Below are 27,806 nucleotides of genomic sequence, written 5' to 3' on the forward strand. Positions count from 1 at the left end.
GGACTAGACGAACTCTAAGGTCTCTTCCAACTCTGTTTTTCTGTTATTATTATTTTCTTCTGAAATGATTTTTACCTTGGATAGTTATATAAAAGGCAAATGTCCCTGTTTTCAATTCAATTTATACGTACTCCATATTGTGGCACAAAATGTACAAAAACAAGAACTCATCTGAACCCAGATTCCAAAGGTAGAGATATTGGTAAATAATTACCCGGTATTGATAACAGTAAAAGAACACATTGATTTAAAAAAAGGACCATGGAAAATATGTTATTTAAATGTGATTGGGGCTCCAGTTGCCTTCTTCTTTCAATATTGTCTCATTGAAACCGTTTCTGGGAGTTTTAAAGAGGAAAATAACTCAGAAGAGGATGGAGCTGACATGGACAGGAGTTCTACTTCTTCTCTGTATACTTTTCACTCTTGTCTCATATTTCCAAATGTACAAGAGAAAAGGGCAGCTGCCCCCTGGACCTGCTCCATGGCCTATTCTGGGGAATCTCTTTCAGCGAGATGTACTACCTTTGCATAAACATTCTCAAAAGGTAAGGCTAGTTAACTCTTGTACTTCTTCAAAGTTTCTGATGATTACCTTTGAAAAATACTTATAGCTTTTTTAATTGTATTAGTTTGATTTATTTTATAAAGAACAATTTTATTTGTGGCTCATTTCTTCAAAGGGAATTGTAATATAAAGTCACCATGTAGCAATCTGATAAACCAGCAATGGAGGTTTCAAAGTTCATTAAAATATATAGTAACAAGAAAAACTTTAGAAAAAATAAATCTATGAGCCTCAAAATTGTATCATTTGGATTACCGGTAGCATCAAATTCACTGAAAATTCCATTTGATTCCAGATTGTTGAAATGCAGATACAACCTCTGTCCCAATAAAGTTCATCTGGGCTGAAAAAAATCCAGATGATAACTAGATGCCGTCAAAGACATAACAGAAACACAAAGTTTTTCCTATAATATTATGGAAATCCAGTTACTTGAAGCCAATTTAGGTTACCAGAGATAGTTTTCTTCATTTTGTTCCTGCTTCCATCCTTCAAATGAATCAATTATTCTTTTCCATGCACATTTTTTCCCATCTGTAACCTTTTTTTGTAAAAATAAAATAAAATATCCAGCCTGAAATTAATTCAAAAATTAGAAGAATATGGCGAAGTGGCAGGACTAAAGATCAATGAAGACAAAACAAAAGAAGAAAGTGAAATACTTGGGGATCTGGGTGTCGGCAAAATATTCCACAATTAAAGACAATAATTATAATAAATTGGTGATACAAATAAAGAAAGATTTAGAAAATTTGAAAAATATTCAGTTATCACTCATGGGATGTATAGCGACAATTAAAATGAATATTTTGCCAAGAATCTTTTTTATTCCTGATTCAAGCCGCACCTATTAAAAATTCTTTCAAAAAAATTCTTTCAAAAATTAAAATAACCGCTAGGTTCATTTGGCAGGGACGAAAAGCGAGGATTAAACTAAAGTCAATGCAAGACAGGAAGGAGAGGGGCGGCTTAGCATTACCAAATTGGGATTTATACACATCAGCAGTAACAATAACATTGGTGAAGGATTGGGTAGAGCTAAAGAATAAAAGAATTTTGACCTTAGAAGGCCATGATTTGCAAACAGGCTGACATACATTCCTATGGGATGACAAAAATGAAATGCAGAAATACTTTCACAATCATTTAATCAGAAGAGTGTTATTGCAAAAATGGCTCAAAATCAAAATAATCCACTATGTGAAAATCCCAAATTGGTTATCACAAACAAAAAGGATGACTCACCCAAATTTTATAGATTTGAACAAAATGCTAAGATTCAGAGTCTTAATTGATAGACAGGGACATTTAAAAACAATTGAAGAATTGGCAGATCAGAACATGAAAGTTGACTGGCTAACTTACCTCCAAATCAAAACTAAATACAATAAAGACACTAAATTATATGACATCGAAACAGAACCACACAAATTGGATAAAATTATTCAAAGCTCAGATAGAAAGATGATAGGGAGAATATATAAATTCCTCCTGAAGTATAAAATGGAAGAGGAAATAATGAAAGAACAAATGATAAAATGGGCGCAGAACTTTGGCTATAATATTGAATTAGACAAATGGGAAAAATTTGGGGGAACAAACTTAAAAATGACACTATCAGTTGCATACAAGGAAAACCAGTACAAAATGTTTTACAGATGGCACCTGGCACCAACAAGGTTAGCTAAAATCTTAACAAATACCTCCCCAAAATGTTGGAAATGTGAATCAATACACTGAATATATTACCATTTATGGTGGACCTGTGAGGAGGCTAATTCTTTTGGAAAAGGATCAAAAATTGGCTGGAGGCAATAACGGGGTTAAAATAGAATTGAAACCTGAAGTATTTTTATTAGGAATAATGTCTGCAAAATACAAAAAAGAAATCCAGTATTTAATACTACATAAAATTACGGCAGCAATGATCGCCTTTGCCCAGAAATGGAAAAACAAATTAATTCCAAGTGAAGATGAAATAATAAGAAAGGTTATGGATTGTGCTGAAATGGACAAACTAACTAAAGAAATCCAGGGAAAAGAAGAATCAGAATTCTACTAGATAAGGGATAAATGGTATAGGTGGATGTAGGAAAGAAACAAGAATCAATGAAGGAATATAACAAAACTCAAAAAATAATAGTATCAGTAAAATAAGAGGGTTAAGAATGGTGAAATCCATATGAAATACAATAGAAGGAGAAATAATATAAGGTGAGTGGTATCGATTGATAATTGTTATTACAACGAACAGGAAGCTCCTGTTCATATTGTATTGTGTAAATGTGGTGTAAATCTAGGTTTTGTGTGTGTGTATTTTACATGTTTGTTAATAAAAATTTAAAAATAAAAAATAAAATAGTCCATTAGTATACTTCTATGTCAGTGGCCCTTTGCAATATGATTCCTTGTACATTGTCTGAAGCACTCCTATATATTCTTTCCTTATATCCACATTCCATTCAGTCTCTTGGGAAATTGATGTACATTATATGTTGTTATTTTTCATGAAATATGTTAATTTTTATATTTGCAATACTTTTACATTCACGCTTAGATTTTCCACTTCTTTCCTTTTCTTCTGAGTCCATTTTGTCATGGACTGTGCTTTCTTTATTTATAGCAATAGCACTTATAATTATATACTGTTTCACTATGCTTTACAGCCCTCTCTAGTGGTTTACAGAGTCAGCACATTGCCCCCACAATTTGGGTCCCCATTTTACTACCTCAGAAGGATGGAAGGCTGAGTCAACCTTGAGCCTGGTGAGATTCGATTGCCAAATTGCAGTCAGCCAGCAGTCAGCAGAAATAGCCTGCAGTACTGCATTCTAACCAATGTGCCACCGCAGCTCCTAATGCTAGAATGGTGAACTTATGGCATGAGTGCCACAGGTGCCATGCAGAGCCATTTAACAGGGCACCGATGGTGTTGCCGTGTCAGCTGACTTCAGCTTTTTTAAAAGCCATTTTTCGCCCACCCCAGGCTCCAGAGGCTTTATAGGTGGTTGGGGAGGGTGAAAAGAGCCTCCCCCCGCCCCGCACCCAGAGCGCAAAAAACAGTTCTATGGGCAAACCGGAAGTTCGGGAATGATCCTACAAGCAGGGTAGTTTTTAGTCCTCTGAAGGCTTCAGGAAAGCTCCTAATCGCTGTCCTAATTAATGTATGAATCAAATATATCAATGGCAGACTTTTGAGCATTACAGAAAGATAATTCTTACATTTTGAAAAGTCAGTTCAACCTGGGCCTATTTCTTTTCTGTTTCAAATTTTTATTAGTTTATCAAAATATACAATACAAAATAAAAATAATGGGCAACTAGAGGAAGGAAAAAGAAAATGAAAGTTAAAGGGGGAAAAGAAAAAAAAGCAATGACTTCTGACATTGTTTTAGCACTGTAGAAGAGAACAACATTACAGCCGCTTTAACTGATTCTTTTTGCACATTAGAACACACTACTTATTTCTATAACAACAATCTACTTAATCAGCAAAACGAAAATCAAACTTTCATTTTTTTCATCACAGGGATAAAATCAAGAAGTTATTTCTAAATGAAAAAAAATTAAATATATTATCTTCTTTGAACAAAGCAATCAATTTAAACATCTCTGCTTTTTCTTCCTTACTGTTGAAGCAGTGCAGAGTGCAGAGAAGATCAACAAAGATGATCAGGGGACTGTAGGCTAAAACATATAAAGAATGGTTACTGGGATTGGGTATGTCTAATTTAATGAAAAGGACTGGGGTGACACGATAGTAGTGTTCCAATACCTCAGGGGCTGCCACAAAGAAGAGGGAGTCAAGCTATTCTCTAATGCACCTGAAGGCAGGACAAGAAGCAATGGATGGAAACTAATCAAGGAGAGTAGCAACCAAGAACTAAGGAGAAATTTTCTGACAGCTAGAAGTTAAACAATTAATCAGTGAAAAACTTACCTCCAAAGTTGTGAATGCTCCAACACTGGAAAATTTTAAGAAGAGATTGAACAATCATTTGTCTGAAGTAATGTAGGGCTCAGGCAGGAAACCAGGGTGTCAAACTCGTGAGAATACATTGTCATCATGTGATGTATTGCAACTTTTCCCCCTTTGCTAAAACAGTGGTAGGCATTGCCAGCGCATGACACATCTGATCCGCAGACCCCGTGGTATAGGATTTCCTGACTGAGCAGGGAGTTGGACTAGAGAACCTCCAAGATCTCTCCCAACTCTGTTATTCTGTGTAGTAATATTTCTGTTTCCACTTAATAATTTTTGTAAATTGTCACCATTTATTTTAACAAAATTCATTATATCCTTTCAAATTATTTAACCTTAAAAGGAAAAAAGCACTTTCCCCATTCATTTCAAAACATTAAATTTTTCTGTAAAAACATTTCTAAAATCAGTAAGTTCTAATACATCTTTTAAAAAATTTCCTCTTAACATACATACTTTCAAATTTGTTTTCAGTAATATTTCACAAGCTTTAAATATTACTCAAAATTATACATAGAAGAAAAAACAATGTCCAAACTCATTTTATAAACACAGCACAAGCTGCATTAGAGCTTTCCTTCAATTACATAGATCAAACCAATAAACATCCAACTAATTCCAATTAACTCATTAAATTTAAATCAGTCCCTCCAAGTTAACCTCGTAGAATTTTTTTTTCTTTTGGTATACATGCATTTATAGACTCAAAACTTTTCTTTAAGATAATACATCTTTTTTATTTAAATGCTCCTTAACATAAATACTCTCCAGTACACTTTCAGTAATGTTTTGCAATCTTGAGGAATAACTTAAGCATTATATAAAAAAAATACATTTTCAAAGTGTTATATTAACACTTTCCTTCAGTTACAAATATCAAACAGATAAAAATCCATCCTGATTCCAAAAGACTCATTAAATTTAAATCACTCCCTCCAGTTTATCTTCATAGTATAACTTTTCTTCTTCTCTAGAATGTCAATCAAGTAGTTATAAACTCTTTTTATCTAGAATTTTTCAATCTTGTTAATATCAATGAAGAAAAAGTCCCAAACTTGTCTGTTGAGTTCCGGGTGATGTACGTATCTGTGACTCACCACAGTTCTTTGTTGTTCTTTGTGGTGGCTGAGATGGAATGTCTTTAGCTGGGGTTGTCTCTGTTCTGGCTGGTTGCAGACAGAGGTTCCGAGATGGTCACACGGTTGATGTAGCAGCACCACAACCTTCCATCTTTGAGTGCTACCTTGTAGGAATGCAACCCAGTAACGTCCACTACCCAGGCAGGAATCCAGCAAAAGCTCCCAGCGTGGTTGTGGGCGTAGACAAGGTCACCCAGTGACAATGACTAGACCTGGCTGATCGAGTCTGCAGGGACCTTGGAGGAGTAGTCTCGGTGCAGCCGGTTTAAGTTGGTCCACGGGCCATGACCCATTAGTAGTTTGGCTGGACTCCTGTTGGTGGTGGAGCTTGGTGTAACATGCTGGACCAGGAGGTACTCAGCTATCTGTGTTTGCCAGTCCCTTGGGCCCATCCTTGCCAGTGCTTCCTTTGCTGATCAGACCATCTGCTCAGCTTGCCCATTGTTAGCAATGGTGCAATCCAGTGGTGGGTTGTGGATCCTGTCACAACTGGTACGCTGCACATGAAACCTGCATCCTAGTCTGGCACATGTGCTGCGCATGCATGTGCAAGCCACCACTCTGCAACACCCAGCTGCTCGGCGGAGGAGGCTCAGGCTCCACATGATGTGCACGTGTGCTCATTTGCCTGGTCACGTTATAAACACTATATATAGGGTGGGCCAAATGAACCACCATACTAATTTGATGGCTGCTGCTCCCAGCTACTAGCGGTACAGCCATACTGGGCTGTATCGCCCAGATTCCACCACTGGTGTAATCAGGGCATGACGAATACCATGACAGCTCGAACTTGCTTGATATGAGCTATGGCCTGTTGTCCAAAACGAGGATGTCTGGTAGTCCATGGGTCACAAACAGCCTTTTAAGGGTCTTGATCATTGAGTCTGAGATGATAGATTTCATGAGTACCACCTCAAGCCATTTTGAGTAAGCATCCACAACCATGATAAAAGTCTGTCCATGAAAGGCCCTGAAAAGTTAATATGCATCCTCGCTCAAGAGCTTCCAAAACTGGCTGCTGCAGCCTCTGAGGTACCACCACACAACTCCTCCAGAGTAGGCAGCTCCATTGAGTGGAGAGCTCATGTTGCTGGGATGTGGAAGGGAAGGAACTTTGTGTTAATTGGCTTCTTTGGCCACCTCCTCCACATCCAGTTGAGCACCTGGGCAATGACATGGTCCTTGGCAGAGTGTGTAGCGATCTCAGTATCTTTCTTACTTGTTTAACAATAAGAAAAAAAATCCTCAAAATGGCACAGATCCTCAAAGGAATAACAGGCTGTGGCTAAATAAAATCTTTTCTAGCTTAATAAAGATTAATAGTCCTTAAAAGTGATTAAGAAATCAAAGACAAGTGATTTCAGCATTCCCCCTTCAGCTGTTAACTTACCATGTTCTGAAGCTCATCTCCTGAAGCTAACTTGCAGACTGTTGCTGTATGGAAGATCGATGATTCTAGAACACTCCCTAACCCAGGAGAGTCATATAAACTAAAGGAATGTTGGTTTCTTCTGTTTAGAAGAAAAAGTGACAGTCTAGGAAAAAAAATCCTTCTCAGGGAGCTCCTATGATCTCTCCGTGGGTGTGTTGTCAGTTGGTCATCTTCACCAGAAGTCCCAAGGCCTGTCCTTGACACAACAAATAATCACTTGACCAACTTTAAGAAGCTCTCACCAAAATATTTTTCAAGCTTAGTTTTACCTTTGTAACATATAACTTTTTTTTTGTTAATGATAAAAATAAAACTTCTGCATTTTGGTTCTTTTGTGCTAGTATGTCAGAAGTATAACCAAAGCAGAGTTTTCTTTCGAGGAGCTCAAAGCTATTCTCTGCAAGCTAGGTTCTATAATCCACAACAGTGATCTGCAGTCAGGGTAGGCAGGGTAGGCAGAGCCTCACCACTGTCATCATGAAAAGAAAAAAAAATGTAAAAGGAAAAAGGCTGAGGTAGTTGCTGCCAGAGTCACAGTGGATGACTCTGCTTAGTGATTAACTGTTTAAAAAAGCCTCTAAAAAGTGCCCTCTACAGTAGGAGGCAGGAGAACCACGTGCCTCATTTAGCCTGACTTTATGATCACTCGAGTAGAGTTAAGCAAGGGTTAAAAGGTGAAAAATTCCTTATGTAGATGAGGCACTTGGTTCTCTTGGCTCCTCCTGTAGAGGGCGGTTTTTAGAGGCTTTTTTAAACAGTTAAGGAGACGAATAAATTGAGGACTCTGGCAGCAGCTAACCCAGCCTGACCTCAGCAGCTCTTTTATTTTTTTTTGGTTTTATTTGTATTTGTAGGCCGCCCTTTTCCCTGAGGGGACTCAGGGCGGCTCACAGAAAACCAAGGGAGGGGGGAGTACGACATTGAGATTACAACACATAATAAAATAGCAAACAACATGCATACTACATTCGGGCGGGGTAACAGTCCTTATCCCCAGGCCTGACGGGCGAGCCAGTTCTTCAAGGCTATGCGGAAGGCCTGGACGGTGGAGAGAGTACGGATCTCTACGGGGAGCTCGTTCCAATATAACGAGCTCGTTCGCTCTTGCCTTTTTCCTTTTATATTTTTACATTTTTATGATGGCAGGCAAGAGCAGAGTTGAACTCCTCCTCAGCAACAGGAGCAGCAGGTCCCGGTGGGGGTCAGCACCAGCGAGTCCCTGAAGGAGGCCACCAGGGCGAGCAGTTCCAGGTTGAGGTGCTTGAAGGCGAGAGGAGCTCGGTGGAGGCGGGCGGGGATTAGACGCAGGGCGCCCGAGCGAAGGAGGCCAGGTCGGGCAGGCCAAGCAATGGGGAGGCGTGGCGGGCACTAGAGAAGTGGAAGCTCTGGTGCAGGAGGTGTGGGGAAGCTGCCAAAGACCGGCGTCTCCTCAGGGAAGTGGCAGCGGGAGCTGTAGGAACACTCACTATGCAAGTAGAACATGTGGCACAGCTCTGTCTTGTACTCGAGGTGGCAGTTGACAGAGCGCATCTCGGACGAGCCGTGTGCGAACTGGCAGTTGGCACCATACTTGCAGCGGCAGCTCTCACTGAAGGTGTGGCAGAGTTCAGCCTTGTAGTGCGATGATGGGGCAGGTGCGCTGGGCGGCTTGAGTGGCGGGAAGCCCCGGTGGCAGGGGCGGCTGCGGCTGGGCCGCCTTGCCTTCAGTCAGGCTGACCGAGCGGTCCAGGCACAGCAGGGGCCACGGCTGCTCGCCCTTGGGGCTCCAGGGGCTGCGCAGCGACCACACTGCTGAGTCCCTGCCGCCCGGCAGCGTCGCCTTAGAGGAGCAGGCCGAGCGGCCACAGGAGAAGGCAGAGGTGGGAGCATCCAGCTCTTCGCTCAGCGAGAGGTTGATCAGGTTCTGGTAGAGGTTCCGGACATCCAGAATGGAGCTCATTGTGCCGCCTGCTCGTGTTCCGCTCACCGAAAGCAGCAGTGACAACTCCGCTTTCTTTTTTTGCCCAGAGGCCATTTCTAGGCAAAAGAAAGAAAGTGCCAGCCCGTTGCTGGCTCTATGTCGGACATAGCAGCGGCCAAAAGAAAGCCAGAGGCAGGCTGGCGTTTTCTTTTGCCCACCTGTCAGAACTCAGGCAGGCAAAAGAAAGAAAGTGCTTTAGACCAGTGTTTTTCAACCACTGTGCCGTGGCACACTAGTGTGCCGTGACATAGTGTATGGTGTGCTGTGGGAAAAACACCCGCCGGGTGTTTTTGCCTTGGGACATCTCTGTGTCCGTGCACGTGGCAAGAAAACACCGCAGAGACGTTTCAAACTGCGTGCAGTGATTTCTGCCACAGGCTTCCGAAGCTGAGGGGAATAGCTGCTGCTGCCTCCTCCTCCTCCAACAGCACTGCCGGATTTGCCGCCAACGCTGCAGCCGAGGTGAAGCCTCCAAAGCTCCCACAGGCGCCCCCGCCCATGGCAGCGGCGGTGGTGCCTCCCCCTCCGCTCGGAGCACCTCAGCTTTGCTCTGGGTTACCCCTGCCGCCGCCTGCACCTCTGCCGGGCTTTTCAGAAGCCATGAGGCCCTTTTCCCTGCTCCCCCCCCTCCGCCGCCTTCCTACTAGCTCCCGTGGCCAAATGGCTCCTCAAAAGCACGGCAAAGGAGGAAGGGGGAGGGATAACACGGGGGCCAGCTCAGGTGCTGCCATGGGTGGGGGTGCCTGCGGGAGCTTTGGAGGCTTCACCTCGGCTGCAGCGCTGGGCAGCAAATATGTTGGTGCTGTTGGAAGAGGAGGAGGAGGCGGCAGCAGCTATTCTAGTGACGGCGGGGGCTCGTTGGCATCTTCAGCGGCAGCCCTGCCCCCTGTGAAAAAACCGAAGATAGAGCAGATCCACGCAGATGACGTTGCTGCAACATGACTGGAGGAGGAATTCTGGGAGTTGAAATCCACAAGGCTTAAAGCTGTCAGGTTTGCAGACCCCTGGGGTTTTTTTCCCTAAAGGGTGTGTAAAGGTCTTGTAACTTGACAGCTTTAAGACTTGCATGCTTCAATGCCAGAGTTCCTGAGCCAACATGACTGGAGGAGGAATTCTGGGAGTTGAAGTCCACAAGGCTTAAAGCTGTCAGGTTTGAAGACCCTTGGGATTTTTTTTTCTAAAGGGTTAGGGGTGAAAAGGTCTTGTAACTTGACAGCTTTAAGACTTGCATGCTTCAATGCCAGAGCAACAATCGTGGAGGATTCAAGAGAATTACTTTATATATAGTCAATATAGGCACAGAGTTAAATTTTTTTAACATTTTCTAATGGTGGTGTGCCACATGATTTTTTTCATGAAAAAAGTGTGCCTTTGCAAAAAAAAGGTTGAAAAACACTGCTTTAGACAGTGTGATGTTGGGGCAGAAGACTGCCTAACCAGCCATAAACCTCACTGCACGTCACTGATCCACAAATACCCACAAAGGCCAACATAACGTGGTGTATCACTTACCCGGTAGGAGATATATAGCATGGACTGGATCATAATTATATTGAAGTATTTTATAGGTATTAACAGTTATTGAAGTTCTGGCAAATTTAAGAAGTATTTCAAAAATACTGTTGGAAGAAATGTCCTTCTGGGTTCAGTTCCAAGTGGGGAAAAGACACTGGAAAACATGGAGGCTGCTTGGAAAGATGGTTTAATGGTGGACAGGATCATATAGCTTGAGCTCCTGAACAGAAAAGGGAGGAGATGCTGAGAGTGCCCTGGTTTCATGGCCTATCTGGGTCCCACCCCAGAGCTTCCTATTCCTGTGTAAGAAATGCATTCTGATTGGTGGTCAGACTTCCAGGGGTGGAGGTGGAAGCGGTCTTAGCTAACTTTGTAGGCTATCCTGAGAACCAAGCTTCTTTGAATTGCTGGCTGATGTAATTTTCCCGGGTGCCTTGTAGTGAGTTTCTGGTTGCTAGATGGGTATGCCTGAAGGGGGTAGATCTTTGTTATATAGAATAGACTGGCACAGGCCTTAATGGCCCATTGACAAAGGTGGGTGGAAGCTGAGTTTCTGACTCCTTTTTAAAGGAATTTTTCTGCTCTTTTAATATTTCCTAAAATATTTCATTATTTTATAGAGGGGTTTTAACTTCTTACAATACTTTATAATAATTTCACCAAAAATGGTTTGTCACCTAATTAACTGAATTTTCATCTATTTCTGTCTTTAGCTTGCTGAGAAATATGGACCTATATTTACTGTCTGGAATGGATCAGAACCGATGGTTGTTCTTTGTGGGTATGCCATGGTAAAAGATGCTTTGGTAGATCATTCAGAAGAATTTGGTGGGCGAACTGAAATGCCTGCTCATAAGCAATTGTTCCAAGGGAAAGGTTGGTCCCTTTTCATTTCCTCATTAGTTACTGTTTTTCTTTAATTTTCTGTAAACATTGTCTGAATGCCATTAATAATATTGATAGTTGTGAAAGATTCACTTGAAATGTCTTGTAAAGATGTAGATTTGGTCATGTTTCTTGAAAAAACTGGTCGCTTCTCAAGTCTGCTCAGATTGTTGCTCACATGCAAAATAACAACCACAACAAACAATAACAATAATTTGACCTCTAAATTGTTCGTTTGGGAAGACATACAAAGTGATTTACCAACGAAGACACTTTTTGACTTATGTTATCCAAATTAATGTTGAATATCAATTTCATGTGCCTTCAAAATAATTTGGATTTTGAAGAAGCAGGATAGAGAAAATATTGATGCCTTTTAAGCTTTGATGTTGGAGAAGATTCCAGAGAAAACTCTTGAGAATATTATGGATGCTCAGGGAAAAAAAATCATTGAACAAATCTCTCCAGAATTTTCACTCAAAGCACAAAATGACTAAACTCAAATGATCATATTTCAGAAAGATTGTCCAAAGGCTTAGCTCTCTAGAGAGAGTTGTAATTGTGGGAAGTGTGGTAGGAAGGAGAGTTGATGGAATTAGGTAGGAATGATAGGCATATCAAAGTCCTCAAGAACTAGGTTGGAGAGAGGTTGTAATGGACAAAATCTATGTGGTTGCTTATAATTTACAGTGACATTGTGGTACATAATGAAGCAACCAAATAAGAGAGCAAGTGGAAGGTACTTATTTTCTGTGAACAAAACCTCTACTATACAAAAATAACTGAATTCCCACTTTTTCTACTTACTGAAAAGAGAGATTGAGATTGAGATTTGTTTTATTTATATGCCGCCCTATTCCTGGAGGGACTCAGGGCGGTGAACAAATCAAAAGGGGAAAGGGAACACAAAAGTACAAGACAAGCATCAACCCCAGGCCTGCCGACACAGCCAGGTTTTAACGGCTTTTCGGAAGGCCTGGAGAGAGGTGAGGGTCCGAATCTCTGCGGGGAGTTCATTCCACAGGGCTGGAGCTGCCACAGAGAAGGCCCTCCCCCGGGTCGTAGCTAGATGGCATTGGCTGGTAGACGGAACCCGGAGGAGGCCAACCCTGTGCGATCTAATGGGTCTTTGGGAGGTAATTGGCAGCAGACGGTCTCTCAAGTACCCAGGTCCAATACCATGAAGGGCTTTATAAGTGACAACTAGCACCTTGAAGCGTATCCGGAGACCAATCGGCAGCCAGTGCAGTTCGCGGAGGATAGGTGAAACGTGGGTGTACCGAGGTGAACCCACAATCGCTCGCGCGGCTGCATTCTGGACGAGTTGAAGTCTCCGAATGCTCTTCAAGGGCTGCCCCATGTAGAGCGCATTGCAGTAGTCCAGTCTTGAGGTCACGAGGGCATGAGTGACTGTTGCGAGTGCCTCCCGGTTCAGGTAGGGACGCAACTGGTGCACCAGGCGAACCTGGGCAAATGCCCCCCTGGTCACAGCTGACAGATGATGTTCTAAAGTCAGCTGTGGGTCCAGGAGGACTCCCAAGTTGCGAGCCCTGTCTGAGGGGCGTAAAATTTCACCCCCAGCCTGAGTGATGGAATGCTAACCAAATTTTTGGGAGGGAAACACAACAGCCACTTGGTCTTGTCTGGATTGAGCACAAGCTTGTTAGCCCCCATCCAGACCCTGACAGCCTCCAGGCACTGGCACATCACGTCGACCGCTTCACTGAGTTGGCGTGGGGCGGACAGATACAGCTGGGTATCGTCTGCATATTGATGGTATTTTATCCTGTGCCGTCGAATGATCTCACCCAGTGGCTTCATGTAGATGTTAAACAGGAGGGGGGATAGGACCAAACCCTGAGGAACCCCATATTTCAGGGGCCTAGGGGTCGACCTCCCACCCCCACCTCTCGTAAATGTCGCAGAAGGATACCATGGTCGATGGTATCAAAGTCTGCTGAGAGGTCGAGAAGCACTAGGATGGAGGGATGGCCTCCATCACTAGCTCTCCAGAGATCATCGGTCAGTGTGACCAAAGCGGTTTCCATGCTGTAGCCAGGCCTGAATCCAGACTGAAAGGACTCCAGATAATCGGCTTCATCCAAGGACCGTCGGAGTTGAGAGGCTACCACTTTCTCAACAACGTTCCCAATAAAGGGGAGGTTGGAGACTGGACGGTAGTTATTCAAAATGGCTGGATCAAGCAATGGCTTCTTCAGGAGGGGTCTCACCACCGCTATCATCAATGCCGGTGGGAAGAAGCCCTCCCGAAGAGAGGCATTCACCATCGCCTGGATCCAGCTCCACGTCACCTCCTTGCTGTTTGCGACCAGCCAGGAGGGGCATGGATCCAGCATACACGTGGCAGCACTCCCACTCCAATGGCCTTGTCCACTTCATCAGGAAGAACAGGTTGAAAATCAGTCGAGAGATGTCGTTCAAGACCTTCCCCCGGTACCCCGGCTGGCTCTGCGCAATTGGAGTCCAGGTCCATCCGAAGCCGAGCAACTTTGTCTGCGAGGAACTGGACATATTCCTCTGCTCTACCTTGTAAGGGGTTATCTGCAATCCTCGCATTTAGGAGGGAGCGGGTCACCCTAAACAAGGCAGTAGGGCGAGACTCAGCGGACGCTAACAGAACGGCAATATAGTTGTTCTTGGTTGTCCGTATTGCCGAGAGGTATTCTCTGATGCAAGCTTTTAATAGTGCTCGGTCTGACTCGGATTTACTGGACCTCCAGCAGCGCTCTAGGCGTCTCCATCTCCTGGTGGTCCTCGGTAAACCAAGGGGCCCTCCTGGATCCACTGCTGCAGATCGGCCGTAAAGGCGCAATCCGGTGGAGAGCCTCAGACGCCACCGAGTTCCAAGTAGCAACCAAGGTCTCCACCGGGCTGCGGGCGAGAGTATCAGGCATAATGCCAAGCGCCGTCTGGAAACCCTGGGGATCCATAAGATGCCTGGGGTGGAACCACCTAATCTGTTCCTCCTCCCTACAGCGGGGGATTGGTCTCCGAAAGTCGAGCCTCAGTAGGAAGTGGTCCGATCATGACAGGGGCAAGATCTCACTACCCCTCAGACAAAGATCACAACTCCACTGCTCCGAGAAGAATACGAGGTCAAGTGTGTGCCCCGCTGAGTGAGTCGGACCCTGGATTACTTGTGTCAAGCCCATGGCTGTCATGGAAGCCATGAACTTCTGTTCTCCATCAGAGTGTTCGCCGAGCGAAGGCAGATTGAAGTCCCCCAGTATCATAAGTCTGGGGAACTCAACTGCCAGCTCAGCTACTGACTCGAGGAGCAAGGGGAGGGCTGTTGTCACGCTGTTGGGAGGCAGGTATGTTAACAACAAGCCCACTTGACCAGCAAGGTCCATCTTCACCAGCAAGGACTCACACCTGAAAAGCTCCGGAGCAGGGATCCTACGAGGAGCTAAGGACTGTCGGATAACAATGGCCACTCCCCCGCCCCTTTTCTGTGGGGTCGCAGTTGATGAAGCACCTGAAAACCCTCTGGGCACATTTCGGTGAGGGGGACTCCTCCCTCCGGCCCAGCCAGGTTTCAGTAATACATGCCAGGTCTGCCCCCTCGTCTAAAATTAGGTCCTGGATGAGGGGAGCCTTGTGAACCACAGACCTGGCATTTAGCAACAGCAACCTGAGACCAGGGTCCTGACTACTCACGCCATCTGGCCTTGTGGCGTGAGTAGTCTCACAGGGCCGGAAGGAGGGATCCCTCTGACATAGGGAACCCTCCTTCCCTGGTAATGGCTCGCCCTGAAGTTCCCACCATATCTGCCCCTCCCCAATATGACCCCAATATCCCGGCCCACTCCGCATCTTTTGTCCCTCCACCCTCTCCCCCAGCCACCGAATTCACTGGCAGGCCCTTCGACACGCACATCCAAGAGCCGGAACCAGGCCTGGGTCCCCCTGACACTTCTGCCAAAGCACTCAGTGCAGGAGGTACCCAGCTTAACTCCCGGCCCACCAAACATACCCATACATACAATCAATCAATCAATGCCCACAATACAACTTAAAAATAGAAAAACAGCAATATCATGATAAAACTGGGAACATTCAGTCAATCAGAATCATACCACACACTCCCCATACATTTAAAAATTATAAAATTGTAAAAATTAGAAATATATAAAAAATTATAAATCTGCGCAATCGCCAGTTATATAGTCCGAAGAGGACAAAGAGGGAGTAGTATCCAAGCCTCCCATACAAGTGTCTGAAGTCCAAGAAATAGTAGCGGGGGCATATGATGGTAACCCAGCAGTAGTCCAGAGAGAAGCCAGGAAAGTCTGAGAGGCAAGTAGGCCGCAGGCGATGAATGATGGTGAAAGTTGTAGGGCCAGCCACAGGGGACAGCAGCCAGCAACGCCCCTCCTTGTCGAAAGCAGAGAACACCCAGGAGCCAGGGAAACCCCACGATAAAGGGGGAGAAAGCCCCACTCCCAGCTGTACCATGACACTCCCGGTGGAGGCAGCTCGCCGGTAGGCCATCAGGATAGCAACCCCACCCCCACCCTAACCCTAACCTTAAACTTAACCTAACTTAAACTAACCCCACTCTATTCTAATCTAGCCCTACCCTGTCCCTAGCCTGACCCTACAGCAGCACAACAGCAGAAGGAGGCGTCAGACAACCTGGAGGGGTTGGGTCCCCCCAAACCGTCACCGACAGCCGCTTCCACGGCAGCCAAGACGGTCTCAGCCTGCTCTTCCAGGTTCCAGCAGGTATCCTCGGCCCCGACGGTTGGGAAGTCCCCACCCGCCCCTCGCCACAGGCGGCACCACAAAGTTCACAAGATGGTTAGTTCAATTTGCCTAGCTACTTGAGTGATGACCCAAAAAAACTCCACAGCATCCTCTCTGGGTATTCGCAGCGCTTAACGGCAATCACAGTGGGATCGGGGCTTCCTCAGAAACCCTTAGCCAGCAGGCAGCAAAGCCCCTCCACAACCGCTGAGCCGCAGTATCCTCTAAAAGAGTCTAAAAGCAGAGCCAGGACAGTCTCAGGCCGTAGTGTTCTCAATCGGCCTCAATGGCCACGGCAGTCATATGGGAGCTCCAGCAAAGTCAGCAAAGTCAGGGCCCCTCCCAGGATCAAAAGCTCCAGCAAAGTCAGGGCCCCTCCCAGGGTCAAGTCAGAAAAATCTGGGCTCCTCCCAGGGTCAAAACTCCCCTAGGGCAGCTGGGCCGCGGCGCTCGCAAGCCGTGTCATTCACACACAGCCTCGGTGTCATTCACAAACAGCCCCGGCATCCACAGGCATCTTCAACCGGCTGGGCTGCGACGTTCCCAAATGGCAACGGCATTCCCAGGTGGCCTCGATGATTGCAGCAGTCAGAGGACCTCTCCCAGCAGCCGGGCAGTGGCGTTTTCAAATGCCATTCTAGCAACTGCGGCGCTCCCAGCTGGTCTCAACAGTCATGGAGCGCAGATAGAAGCTCCGGTAACATCTCTCGACCAGCTGAGCCGCGGTGACTTCAAACAGTGTCGGCCTACTAAAATTGCATCTTAGTGCAGAAATCTGTCCATGACTGGCCTAAAGACCTGTCCCTATCAGTGGTGGGTTTCAAAAAATTTCACTACTGATTTGGTGGGTGTGGCTAGGTGGCCATTACAGCTGCAGCGGGGATGAGGGCAGCCTGGCAAGCTGGGTCCCTGTAAATGGCATGGAGGTGTGACCAAATTGTGGGAGCAGGTGCAACACATGGGATGCTCCCCACAGTTCCTCAGCTCGTCTGAGCTGCAGCTGAGCCTGCTGGCTTGAGCCAGTGGACAGAGACACCACAGACACCCGAACGCCAGACTCCACCATTGCAATGGCCCTGCTTGCGTTGCCACTAGGTGACTCCTGAGCTAGGAGGTAATGGTCTGCTCCCTCTACCTTCCAGATTGCCAATATGAGAGTGGCTCTCCAGGAGCTGCAATGGCGGTGGCTTTGTCCTGATGCGGAGGGAGCCACCCAGCCCGGCAAGCTTCATAGTCACATGGCTGTGAAACTTGCTGGGCTGCCCTGTCCCCATCCCCACCATGGCTTCAGGAGACATTGGCCGGTGGGGAGGGGGAGGTAGCCTACTGTGAATGCTTACCTGCGTATAGGCAGGAGGAGGCAGTTCTGTGAATGCACATGGCGAAGGTGAGGCAGAGCAAGTGTCCAAACCAGTTTGGGGGCATGGCTAGCCTGCAGTCCCTATTGGTTCAGCGACCCAGGCCTCATTTCCACTACTGGTTTGCCTGAAGTGGTATGAACCGGTAAGAACCCACCCCTGATCCCTATCCATTTCACATTTATAGTAAGGTGCGACATGATTTCCACAACCTCATTCATTCTTCTCCTAATATGAGAGCACTCAAGAATAAATAGATGAAAACTGCAGTTGATCTATTTAGTAATTCAAGCACGAAGGCTTTTTTAATGTAAAAGTGGAGTGGGGAAAAATTGTAATGTATAACTTTTTCCCCTTTTGAAAATTTGAGAACTGATATCACTTTGTGATTTGTTTCCTGTGTCCTTGGTTTCAGGCCTGACCACCGCTATTGAGAAGAAATGGAGGGAGCTGCGGCGGTTCACACTTGCGAGATTTTGGGATGGGGAAGAAAAGAATGTCTGAGAGGGTGCAGGAAGAAGCCCTTTGTCTGGTGGAGGAAATGGCTACCACAAAAGGTTTAAAAAAGAATCTGGAAAGGATTTGTTGTATTATATGAAGTTGCAAAAAAATTGGATTCTACACTAAATCTCAAATCCTCTGCACTTAATTGCACAAAATAAAGAAAAAGATGAGGAATCCTAGGAAGTCACTTAATGGAGCAATTATGGCTTTATAAAATTGCAACTTTGCAGAAAACTAGTGAAATGTTAGACTGGATGCAGTAACACACATCAAGCACATTCAGAAACCAGCAAAAAACTTTATGGATAAAAAAGACAGGGAAACTAAGGAAGGTAAGGAACACAGACATAAGAATAGGCTCCATGAAGGACAGAGATCCATAAGGCAACATGGATACGATTAAAGGGCCACAAATAGAATTTATTCAGGGAGTTGAATCAGCTTTGAAAGCCATTCTTGTGGCTACATCTCTTCTGGAAGGAGATAAAAAATAAATAGGAAAAAGGTGTATTGGATTATTTAAAAAGAAATTGGATATGTTAGCAGGAGAGAAGGATGGAGATAACAGAGTGCTTGGTTACAACTGGAAAAAGTAGCAAAATGTTTCTTTAAAAAATCACTTAAAAATAATGCCATATTAAACAGCAGGAAAAATCAGCAGCCAACAAAAGGGCAAGATAGATAATTTACAGGGAGAAATGAAGCCATGGATAATGATTTGCGTTTATGGGGAATTTGCATGAGGGTGGAGAACTGAAAGGCTCTGTGGATCTGAATTAAGCAGTCATAAATAGTATTCCCTTAGTGACTTTGGCGCCTTTGAATATAATGTTTAATGGACAAACCTCTGAAATGGGGAGGGAGAAATAATGGAATGACTTATAAATGATATTATTTAAAGAAACATAAAAAGAAAAGAGGAAAAGAAAGAGTTTAGAAGGAGGAAGGAGGGAGAGACAGGAGAGCTTAGTTAGAGGCAAAACCTTTGAAGATATGAAGAAGGGAAGGGACAAGGTGGGAAATACAGGAGAAAACGGCAGAGGAAGGAGTGAGAAAACACTTCTTGACTGAAGGAGACAGCAATAGGTTTGTGAAGAAACTCTAGCCGTAACAAGGTCAATCCTTGAATATATATTTAGTCATTTTCAAAGTGGAAGATGGAAACACTATGTTGCATATTGATTAAAGTGGTTATAGTATTTTAATATTGTGTTTATATTCCATTCTTAGGAAAGAGGGAAAGAATTAAAATTCCAATTTCTCTGGCCTCAAACACTTTTTATTGCAGTTTTGAGATGAGATTTGAGAAAGGGAAGATCCACATTCATTGGTCCCACTCATAAACATTTGTGGTCTTTCTTTTCTTTTTTTTTCAGGGCAGCCATTCGACCCAAGGAGAGTTATTGCAAGTGCTGTTTCTAATGTGATATGTGCTGTTGTTTTTGGCAATCGATTTGATTACAAAGATAAAACCTTCATAGAGAACCTGAAGATTCTGGAGACTCATTTAAGATACTCTGTTAGTATCTTAGGATCGGTATGTTAATCTACTTGATCCTCTTCTTGTCATGAACCCCTATTTTAATTAGCAGGTTTTTTTGTGAGTATAAATATCCAAGTCAGAAATGTAAACATTAGATCTGATGAGTTAATAAGCGGAGGAAGGCAAATCTAGACATCCAAGCATAAATTGATTCTCAGCAAAATCTCTTCTGGTTGGGCTTATTTCCGAGGGAACCATTTCCTTCTCCCATAACTCCTTTGGGCCATGTCAGATTCTGGACAGATGTGTTACTACTTATCATGGAATTGTTAGATAGCTCCCCTATCTTTATGCACACAGCCAGTTTATGTCTTTGCCTCTTGGAGGACTTTGGTCATTTTCAGCATTTGTGGAAGAGATGGGTGAGGCTAGGGGAGCAGTGGGAGAATCCCTTGACAAAGTATCTCTTACCAGGAACTCAGCCCAGGTGAGGAGAGATCTGAGGGAAAGCCTTTCAAAGACTCTACTCTTTAATTAACCTATTATAAATATTAATTCCTATTATAGTCTCCAAGACATTGTGTTTATCTGAGAATAGAATTAAAGATAGCATACTGAAATCCTTGTGGTTCTTCTTTTCTTGGCTTTGGGGCCATCTGAGAATTGACAATTAGCAATATCAAAGTAAAAGCTACTCTCTGAATATCTGGGGCATTAATCCTCCACCATAATGGTCTAATAAGCTATAGTATTACATGTGAACTCTGTTACAGGTATACAATACATTTCCAAAAACAGTGACATTCATTCCTGGGCCACACCAAAGCATTTTTGCTAACGTTGAAAAGCTCTGTGATTATATCCGTGAGAATGTGGATTTGCACAAAAAGACATTGGATCCCCAAAATCTGTGTGACTATATCGATTGCTTCCTTCTTAGAGTGGAGAAGGTAGGTATAGATGTCATATCTAAATAATTGTTTAAATATCTCTATTATGCATCTCTGTAGAACTGTATCAGCAGCTCTTTGTCCAATTTGAGTTTCCTGAGTTGGCGCGAAAGAACATTCTTTATAGTGCTTTTTTATGACGTTTTTGATGTTAGGGATCCATTTTAGGTCTTGAAGTATGATAGAACCTAGAAATGTGAAGGTCTCTACTGTTGATACTTTGTTGTCTAGTATTATAAGAGGTGGTAGTATTTCTACAGTTTTGAGTGTGTTCCGTTCCAGATTGTTCCTGTCACATCACTAGGTGGCTAGTTGTTCAACATACCCAATGAGACCAATCACTGTTGTAACATCTGCAAACTTCAGTAGTTTAACAGATGCAGACATTGATACAGAGAGAGAAGAGAAGTGAAGAGAGAGCACACAGCCCTGGGGGACTCCTGTGTTAAGTATACAGGTATCTGATGTGATTTTGCCTAGCTTCACCTGCTGCTTCCTATCTGTTAGGAAGCTTGTGATCCACTTACAAGTGTGTTCAGGTACTGCTAGCTGATTTAGTTTAGTTAGAAGAATGTCCGGTATGATGGTATTGAGGTCTACAAAGAGGACCCTTGCATAGGTCTTTGGAGATTCAACATGTTGTAGGATGAAGTGCAGAGCCATATTAACAGCATCATCTGTCAATCTGTTTGCTCGGTGTGCAAATTGCAGGGGGTCTAACAGTAGATCCGTGATGGTTTTCAAGTGGGACATTACTAGACTTTCAAAGGTTTTCATAACTACAAATATTAGAGCAACTGGTCTGTAGTCATTAAGTTCCTTGATGGAAGGCTTCTTTGCCACTGGCATGATAGTGGAGAATTTGAAGCAAGAAGGCACAAGGCACATCTCTAGTGATTTATTGAAGATGTGGTTGAAGACGGTGGCCAATTGTTCAGCACAGACTTTTAAGCAAGAGGGAGTTATCTTGTCTGGGCCTGGTGCTTTTCCTGGCTTCTGTCTGTGAAATAGATCTTGCACTTCCTTTTCTGTGATCACCAGGGGTTGTGAACTGAATGGGATGGGGTCAGTTGTAGGAGGTTTGGGTGTTGTTAGTGTGTCTGAGATGGGGGTTGTGGAGATAGGTGACTGTAGTTTTCTTTTAAATCTGCAGTAAAATACGTTCAAGTCATCTGCCAGTTGTTGATTTTCTTCAGCCTTGGAAGGAGGTTTGCCACAACCGATGATATTTTTAAGTTTTCCACATGTTTGCTGGTTCATTTGTTGAGAACCGATTTCTTAGCTTTTCATAGTAGCTTCTTTTTGCTTCTCTGATCTCCCTTGTTAATATGTTTCTGGCCTGATTTACAGCATTCTATCACCTTTTCTGTAGGCTTCCTCTTTGGAACGATGACATAGCTGCTTAAGTTTAGCAGTGAACCAAGGTTTATTGTTACTGTATATTTGCAAGTTCCTGGTCAGTATACATAGGTCTTCATAGAAACTGACATATAATGTTACAGTGAGTTCATGGAAGCCCGTAATGGTATTTTCAAAAGTATTCCAAACAGTGGAGTCGAAGCACACCTGAAAGCTTTACCTACTTTCAATTCCAAGTAGAAACTTTATTCTTCTGTTTCTCTTTCCAGAGTGATTGAATGTCTATGGAGATTCTCAGACATCTGGGTTACGGTTGTCCCAAAAGTGCTTTTTCAGGAGGCAACTGGACTTTCTTGTTTTTTCTTTCAAGACTCATCCAAGAAGGTTCTTCAGCTCTGACTGGATGGTGGGGAATGGAAGGATTTATATTCCTTGCAGACAGCTGGTCATTTGCATTCTTTTAGAGAATCTTTGAGGCCACTTGTGGATTTATCTGTGTGTTCACAGGGTCACCTGATTAGTGGAAATGGTTCCTGTAATCTGCACTTTTTCTGAAAATCCATTCATCCAGAAAAAAAAATGCAAACTACAGGAACCATTTGCACGATTTAGGTGACCCTGAGGACACAGACAAGCTCCACGTAGCTCAATGACTCTCTAAAAGGATGCAAATGACTAGCTGTCTGCAAGGAAAATAAATTCTTCCATTCCCCACCATTCAGTCAGAGCTGAAGAAGCTTCTTGGATGAGAAAAAAATGTCTTCAAAGAAAAAGAAAGACAGTCTAAAGAGTCTGACAGATGTATGCTCGATGTTTTGCCTCCTGGAAAAAGCATCTTTGGGTCAAGTGATTGAATGCTGTAACAACAATTTCCCCCCCCATTCAGAAGCAGTGGGATTCACTTACCTTCGCTCACAAATGTGGGAGCATGTGCCCCATCTGTGCATACGCACTGCTTGTGCAATGCTTGCATAATACGTTAGGGTGGGTGGGCAGAGCCATCTGCAGCTGCCGCAACCAGTTCGCCTGAACCAGAAAGAACCGGCTGAATACCACTTCTGCCATACTTCCATAGACCACTCAACCAATTGCAATAATTTAATACTTGCTGTATGAAATCTTACCTTCCTTTACAAATGTGGGTGCAGGTGCCCCATCGGCGCATAGGCACTGAACCAGAGAGAACCGTCTGAATACCACTTCTGCCATACAACCATAGACCACTCAAACAATTGCAATAATTTAATACTTGCTTTATGAAATCATAGTACGAATGACTGAAATTAGTATAGTATAGGTTTTCTTGAGGATCATTTTTGCAATAATATAAATGAACATTCCTTTTAACTCAATACACTGCTTCAGACAATGGTAACATTCTTTTCCACAGGAATGTATAATTATGACATAGATGAAAAATAATAAATATTGTTACAGAATATAATTAATTTTAATTCATGATACCACCCAAAATTGCCTGATTAATTATAGATTGAACCACTAGCTTTTTGAAAATGGGCCTCATGGTTTATGGAGAAATGAATGCTCGTTTGCTGCTGGTGTAAATATTAATGTGTATATGCAGACACATATATATTAACAGTTTAGGAAATTAATTTAAGAACTGTATCTTTTCTCCTGACTACTATTTATCCTCTTTTTCAGTGAAGACTCTAAACTATAGAAAACCCACAAAGAAATGCTTTATGCTTACTGCCTCTCAAGATATCTAGTAAGGCACAGAGTGTTCTGACCTAGGCTTCCTGAGAAAGCATAAATCACAATCTTAGTCCCCAAATCCCTCTTTTATTTAAATGACTGTGAATTATAGTCATTCATAACCCATAATGATTCAAAAACAGTCTAAAGAGTCTGACAGATGTCTGCTCGAGTTGCCACAGACTTTCAGGATAAGTTGATAAGCACCCACCTTTATCTCCCTTGAAACACTGCCAGAGATCTAATTGCAAATTAGTTTTGCAACGCCAAACGTATCACAGAGTCAAACAGGACTTCTCAGAGCTTGAACCGATTATACGACTCACAGTGGTCTTCTGTCTCGCTGATGTCAGGCTCTGGAGGCAGCTCATAACTACCAGATGGTCCTGGCCCCCTTCCCTGCCTCCAACGAAGAGCCCTCATCTGAGCCTTCCCCAGACTCCAAGACTGACCCATGTTCCTCCCATACCTCCTCACTGTCCAACTCTGCTGCCAGCTCCACAGGACCAACAGAGAGATTCAAATAATATGAATCTCATCTTGCACTAGAAAAGTTGAAATGGTATCTACTGAGAAATGAGGAGGAGGAGCCATTGTCCTGGCTAGAACCGTTTTCCCTCAATGTGCTTTGGAACATATATTTCTATTCAAATGACTGCAGGTGCTCAGCCAGACAAAGTATGCCAATCACATCTCACTCTCTTCTACTCACAGCTAAAGTGCAACAGGAGATTCATGAGGTGGTGGGTACAAATCGCACTCCAAGCATCGAAGACCAGTTGAAAATGCCTTTCACAAATGCCATTGTTCACGAGTTTCAGCGATATCAGAAAGCGACCCTTGAAATCTTCCCACGGGCAACAACTTGTGACACAAAGTTCCATGGTTACACTATTCCCAAGGTATGGTGATACAAGTATTTAAGAAGGTTCTCTAGGGAAGAAAGGAAAGAATGACTTAGATCCTTGAGAAGAGAGGTAATTTGAATGAAAGAGCAGTTTAGAGAAATATGTACTGAAAGAAATATATATTCCTTCCCTCTTCATTCTTCAAAGTTCAGCAGATGGCTAGTCACTGCCTGTTTTTATTTTAGGCAAGTGGAAAGCAAAGGCACTTTCTTCTCCATATGAAATAGTATCATTTAATGGCATCTGTTTCTTCCTCTCCTTCTAGTGCACGGCTATTGTGCCGATATTCACCTCTGTACATTTTGACCCTCTTCATTGGGAGACTCCAGAGAAATTCAATCCCAATCATTTTTTGGATGAAAATGGTCAGTTCAAGAAAAAGGATGCTTTCATGCCATTCTCAGCAGGTACAAGCCTCTGGAACAGATTTTATTGCAAATTCATATGCTTACCTGATCCACCTTAGTCTTTTATCAGATACAGTTCCATCAAGTACTTCCTAAATGACCTCTGTTTTCTTCATTGCTATTGTAGGGAAGAGGGCCTGTCCAGGGGAGGCCCTGGCTAAGATGGAGATCTTCCAGTTCTTCAGCGCTCTGCTCCAGAATTTCACCTTCTCTCTGGTTGAGGACACCAAAGATACGGATGTAATGTCTTTGTTTATGGACTCGAGTAATAATCAATATCCCCTTATACGAGCTGTTAAACGTTCCGTGCACACTTGTGGTCAATAATTAGGAGAAAGTACCTACATTAATAGATACTCAAAAAAAGCATGTGGGATGGTTATTACATTTAAAGGCAATCTTAAAAATGGTGTAGAATACAAATGTAATAATTTTTATAGCAAAGATATTCTGACCTCTTATCTGATGATTTTATTATTTTGGCACAATTAATAATACTTCTGAAATATTTAATAGCTTGCCCCCCAAGCTGTATTCACCAAACATTCAATATATACTCTATACTGTAGATTTAACTATGCAAGGGTCTCAGTTAGAAGTATTATCATAAATTGATGTTGTGGACTAATCTATATATGAAAGTAACAAGGAAGATCTTGTTTTTCCACTGTTGTGCAAACACAATTCCAGCAGCTGCTAACATGTGTAAAATTAAATATATATTGTACTTCCTTGCAAATAGCCAACAAAATATTTCTGGTTTTAATTCCAGATCTTGCTTTACCATTGCTTCTAACCACTAACTTCTGAATAGCTACTTGGACTGACCTAAGTACTGAACCTAATTCATATATTCCTGTTTTTTGGAACTGAGAACTACATTTCAGAAAAAGGAAATCTGTATTGCTCTGGGAATATGACATTCATTCTTGAACTATCTTCTTGGAGGAAAGACTTTATCTTTTCTGATTGTTGATATCTTTCCTGTTTCTCATCCTTCCTGAAAAGACTGTACATTGTTGGTTGAAAGCAGGGGTCCCTTCTGTTACCCATAGTCCTCGGCTTACAACCACAATTGAGTCCAATATTGTTTTATTTCTTTGGCAGGCAGTTAATATTACTAAGCTTAAGAAGAGGCAATAGTATGACCACTTTCTTCTCCAAAAAACCAAGAGTTGAGGAATCAGCTGATCCACAACAGTCACCAGCACCAGCACCAGCACTGCCAGCACTGCCAGCACCACCAGCACCAGCACCACCAGCACCAGCACCACCAGCACCACCAGCATGACCACTACCATCACTTGAGGTTGGAGAAAGCAGCAAGTCTATCGACTCCACTGAAGTTCCACAACTTCCTGACTGCTGGAATTTGCTGCAATACAGACACTTCAAGGACAAGTATGATGGACTGGCAGTATCTGACAAGAAGGTGGGTTGTGAGTACTGTGCAAAACCCATGTTCTCGTTAGAGAAAGGTATTCATGTTTCTGGAGAGTGGAAACATTTCCAGGTTGTGCCATCAGGGAAAACCAAGGATACACAACAAGCATCACTCAGAAAAAATTAAGGGAACATTTTCAATCAAAAGCACACCTTATTTGTGTGGAGCGCAGTAAGCAACGGGAGCAGGAAGCTTTAACCAAATCCCTGGATAAATCAACTGAGAAATATTTATCCAGTACTTGCACAATATTTTCTATTGTTTATCATCTGGCGCAAAGATGTAATCCATTCTCAGACATCAAAGTGCAGGTAAATTTGCTAAATACAGTTGGAGTGGATGTGGGAGTTGGCTTGCATTCAAGGTGATCTGCAGTGAAAATAGTTGAATTCATTGCGAACCAAATCAAGACCACCATGTTTTCCAGGATTATTGCAAATATTTTGATTTGATTTGATTTTATTGTATTTCTATGCCGCCCTATTCCCAGAGGGTCTCAGGGCGGCTCACAAACCAAGTAAGGGGGGGGAATACAAGCAGGAAAAAAAGAACAATGGACAAACAACACCACAATTTAAAAACAATCAACAGCCACACAATTCGAGCAGTGACAGGAACTGATCAGCCCCAGGCCTGTCGGAACAGCCAGGTTTTAAGGGCTTTGCGGAAAGCCTGGAGGGTGGTGAGGGTCCGAATCTCCACGGGGAGCTCGTTCCAGAGGGCCGGAGCAGCCACAGAGAAGGCCCTCCTCCGGGTGGTAGCCAATCGGCATTGGCCAGTGGATGGAATTCGGAGGAGGCCTAATCTGTGGGATCTAATCGGTCTGTTGGAGGTAATTAAATAATCAAAAGGTGTGCCTAATAATCGATGAAGCATCAACACTTTCAATGAAAGCAGTGCTGATAGTTTTTGTTAGAGTTGAGGATCTAGAATGCCCAGCAACCGTCTTCGTTGAGCTTCTGGAATTATAGAAACAAGATGCGGAAACCATATATTTCACATCGATGGGAAGCTTGCATAAAGTTGGGTTTACCACCGAATATCTATGGAAGAATTTAATCGCTTTCTGCTTCGATGGTGCCAACATTATGCTTGGAAGAAAATCTTGAGTCAGTGCCAGAATAGCTCAAGACTTCCCAAACATCGTCATCTGGCACTGTTTGAACCACCACCTGCAACTTGTGCTGGATGATGCAATAAGGCAAGTGAAGCAGATCAACGACTTCAAGATCTTCCTTGATAAAATACACACCACCTTCCACAAATCCTGCAACAGCCAGCATGACCTTTTCCAAATCTCCGAACAATTGGGCATAGAAATTCTGAAGATTGGCAGAGTTTTGGGACCAAGATGGGCTGCCTGTAGTTTAAGGGCAACCATAGCTGTGTGGCGTGCTTATCCAGTGTGCTACATCAGTTT

The 27,806-nt window shown here is 43.4% G+C and overlaps 1 protein-coding gene and 1 pseudogene across 1 annotated transcript; one reads left to right on the forward strand and one right to left on the reverse strand.

Moving 5' to 3' along the window:
* Positions 1–259: 259 nt before the first annotated feature.
* On the forward strand, positions 260–25,551 carry LOC148048130 (cytochrome P450 2C14-like). The gene is given in 9 exon segments (XM_087708245.1): positions 260–548; positions 11,313–11,475; positions 18,028–18,076; positions 18,078–18,169; positions 19,493–19,653; positions 20,373–20,567; positions 24,155–24,529; positions 24,801–24,942; positions 25,070–25,551. Coding segments are annotated over 9 exon segments (1,551 nt in total). The 5' UTR covers positions 260–374; the 3' UTR covers positions 25,270–25,551.
* On the reverse strand, positions 8,295–9,063 carry LOC148048131 (uncharacterized; annotated as a pseudogene).
* Positions 25,552–27,806: the final 2,255 nt, after the last annotated feature.

The sequence above is a fragment of the Thamnophis sirtalis genome, unplaced genomic scaffold, assembly GCF_051295495.1.
Source record: "Thamnophis sirtalis isolate CommonGarterSnake01/CBP01778 unplaced genomic scaffold, rThaSir2_p1.2 scaffold_3, whole genome shotgun sequence".
In the NCBI taxonomy this organism is placed as follows: Eukaryota; Metazoa; Chordata; class Lepidosauria; order Squamata; family Natricidae; genus Thamnophis; species Thamnophis sirtalis.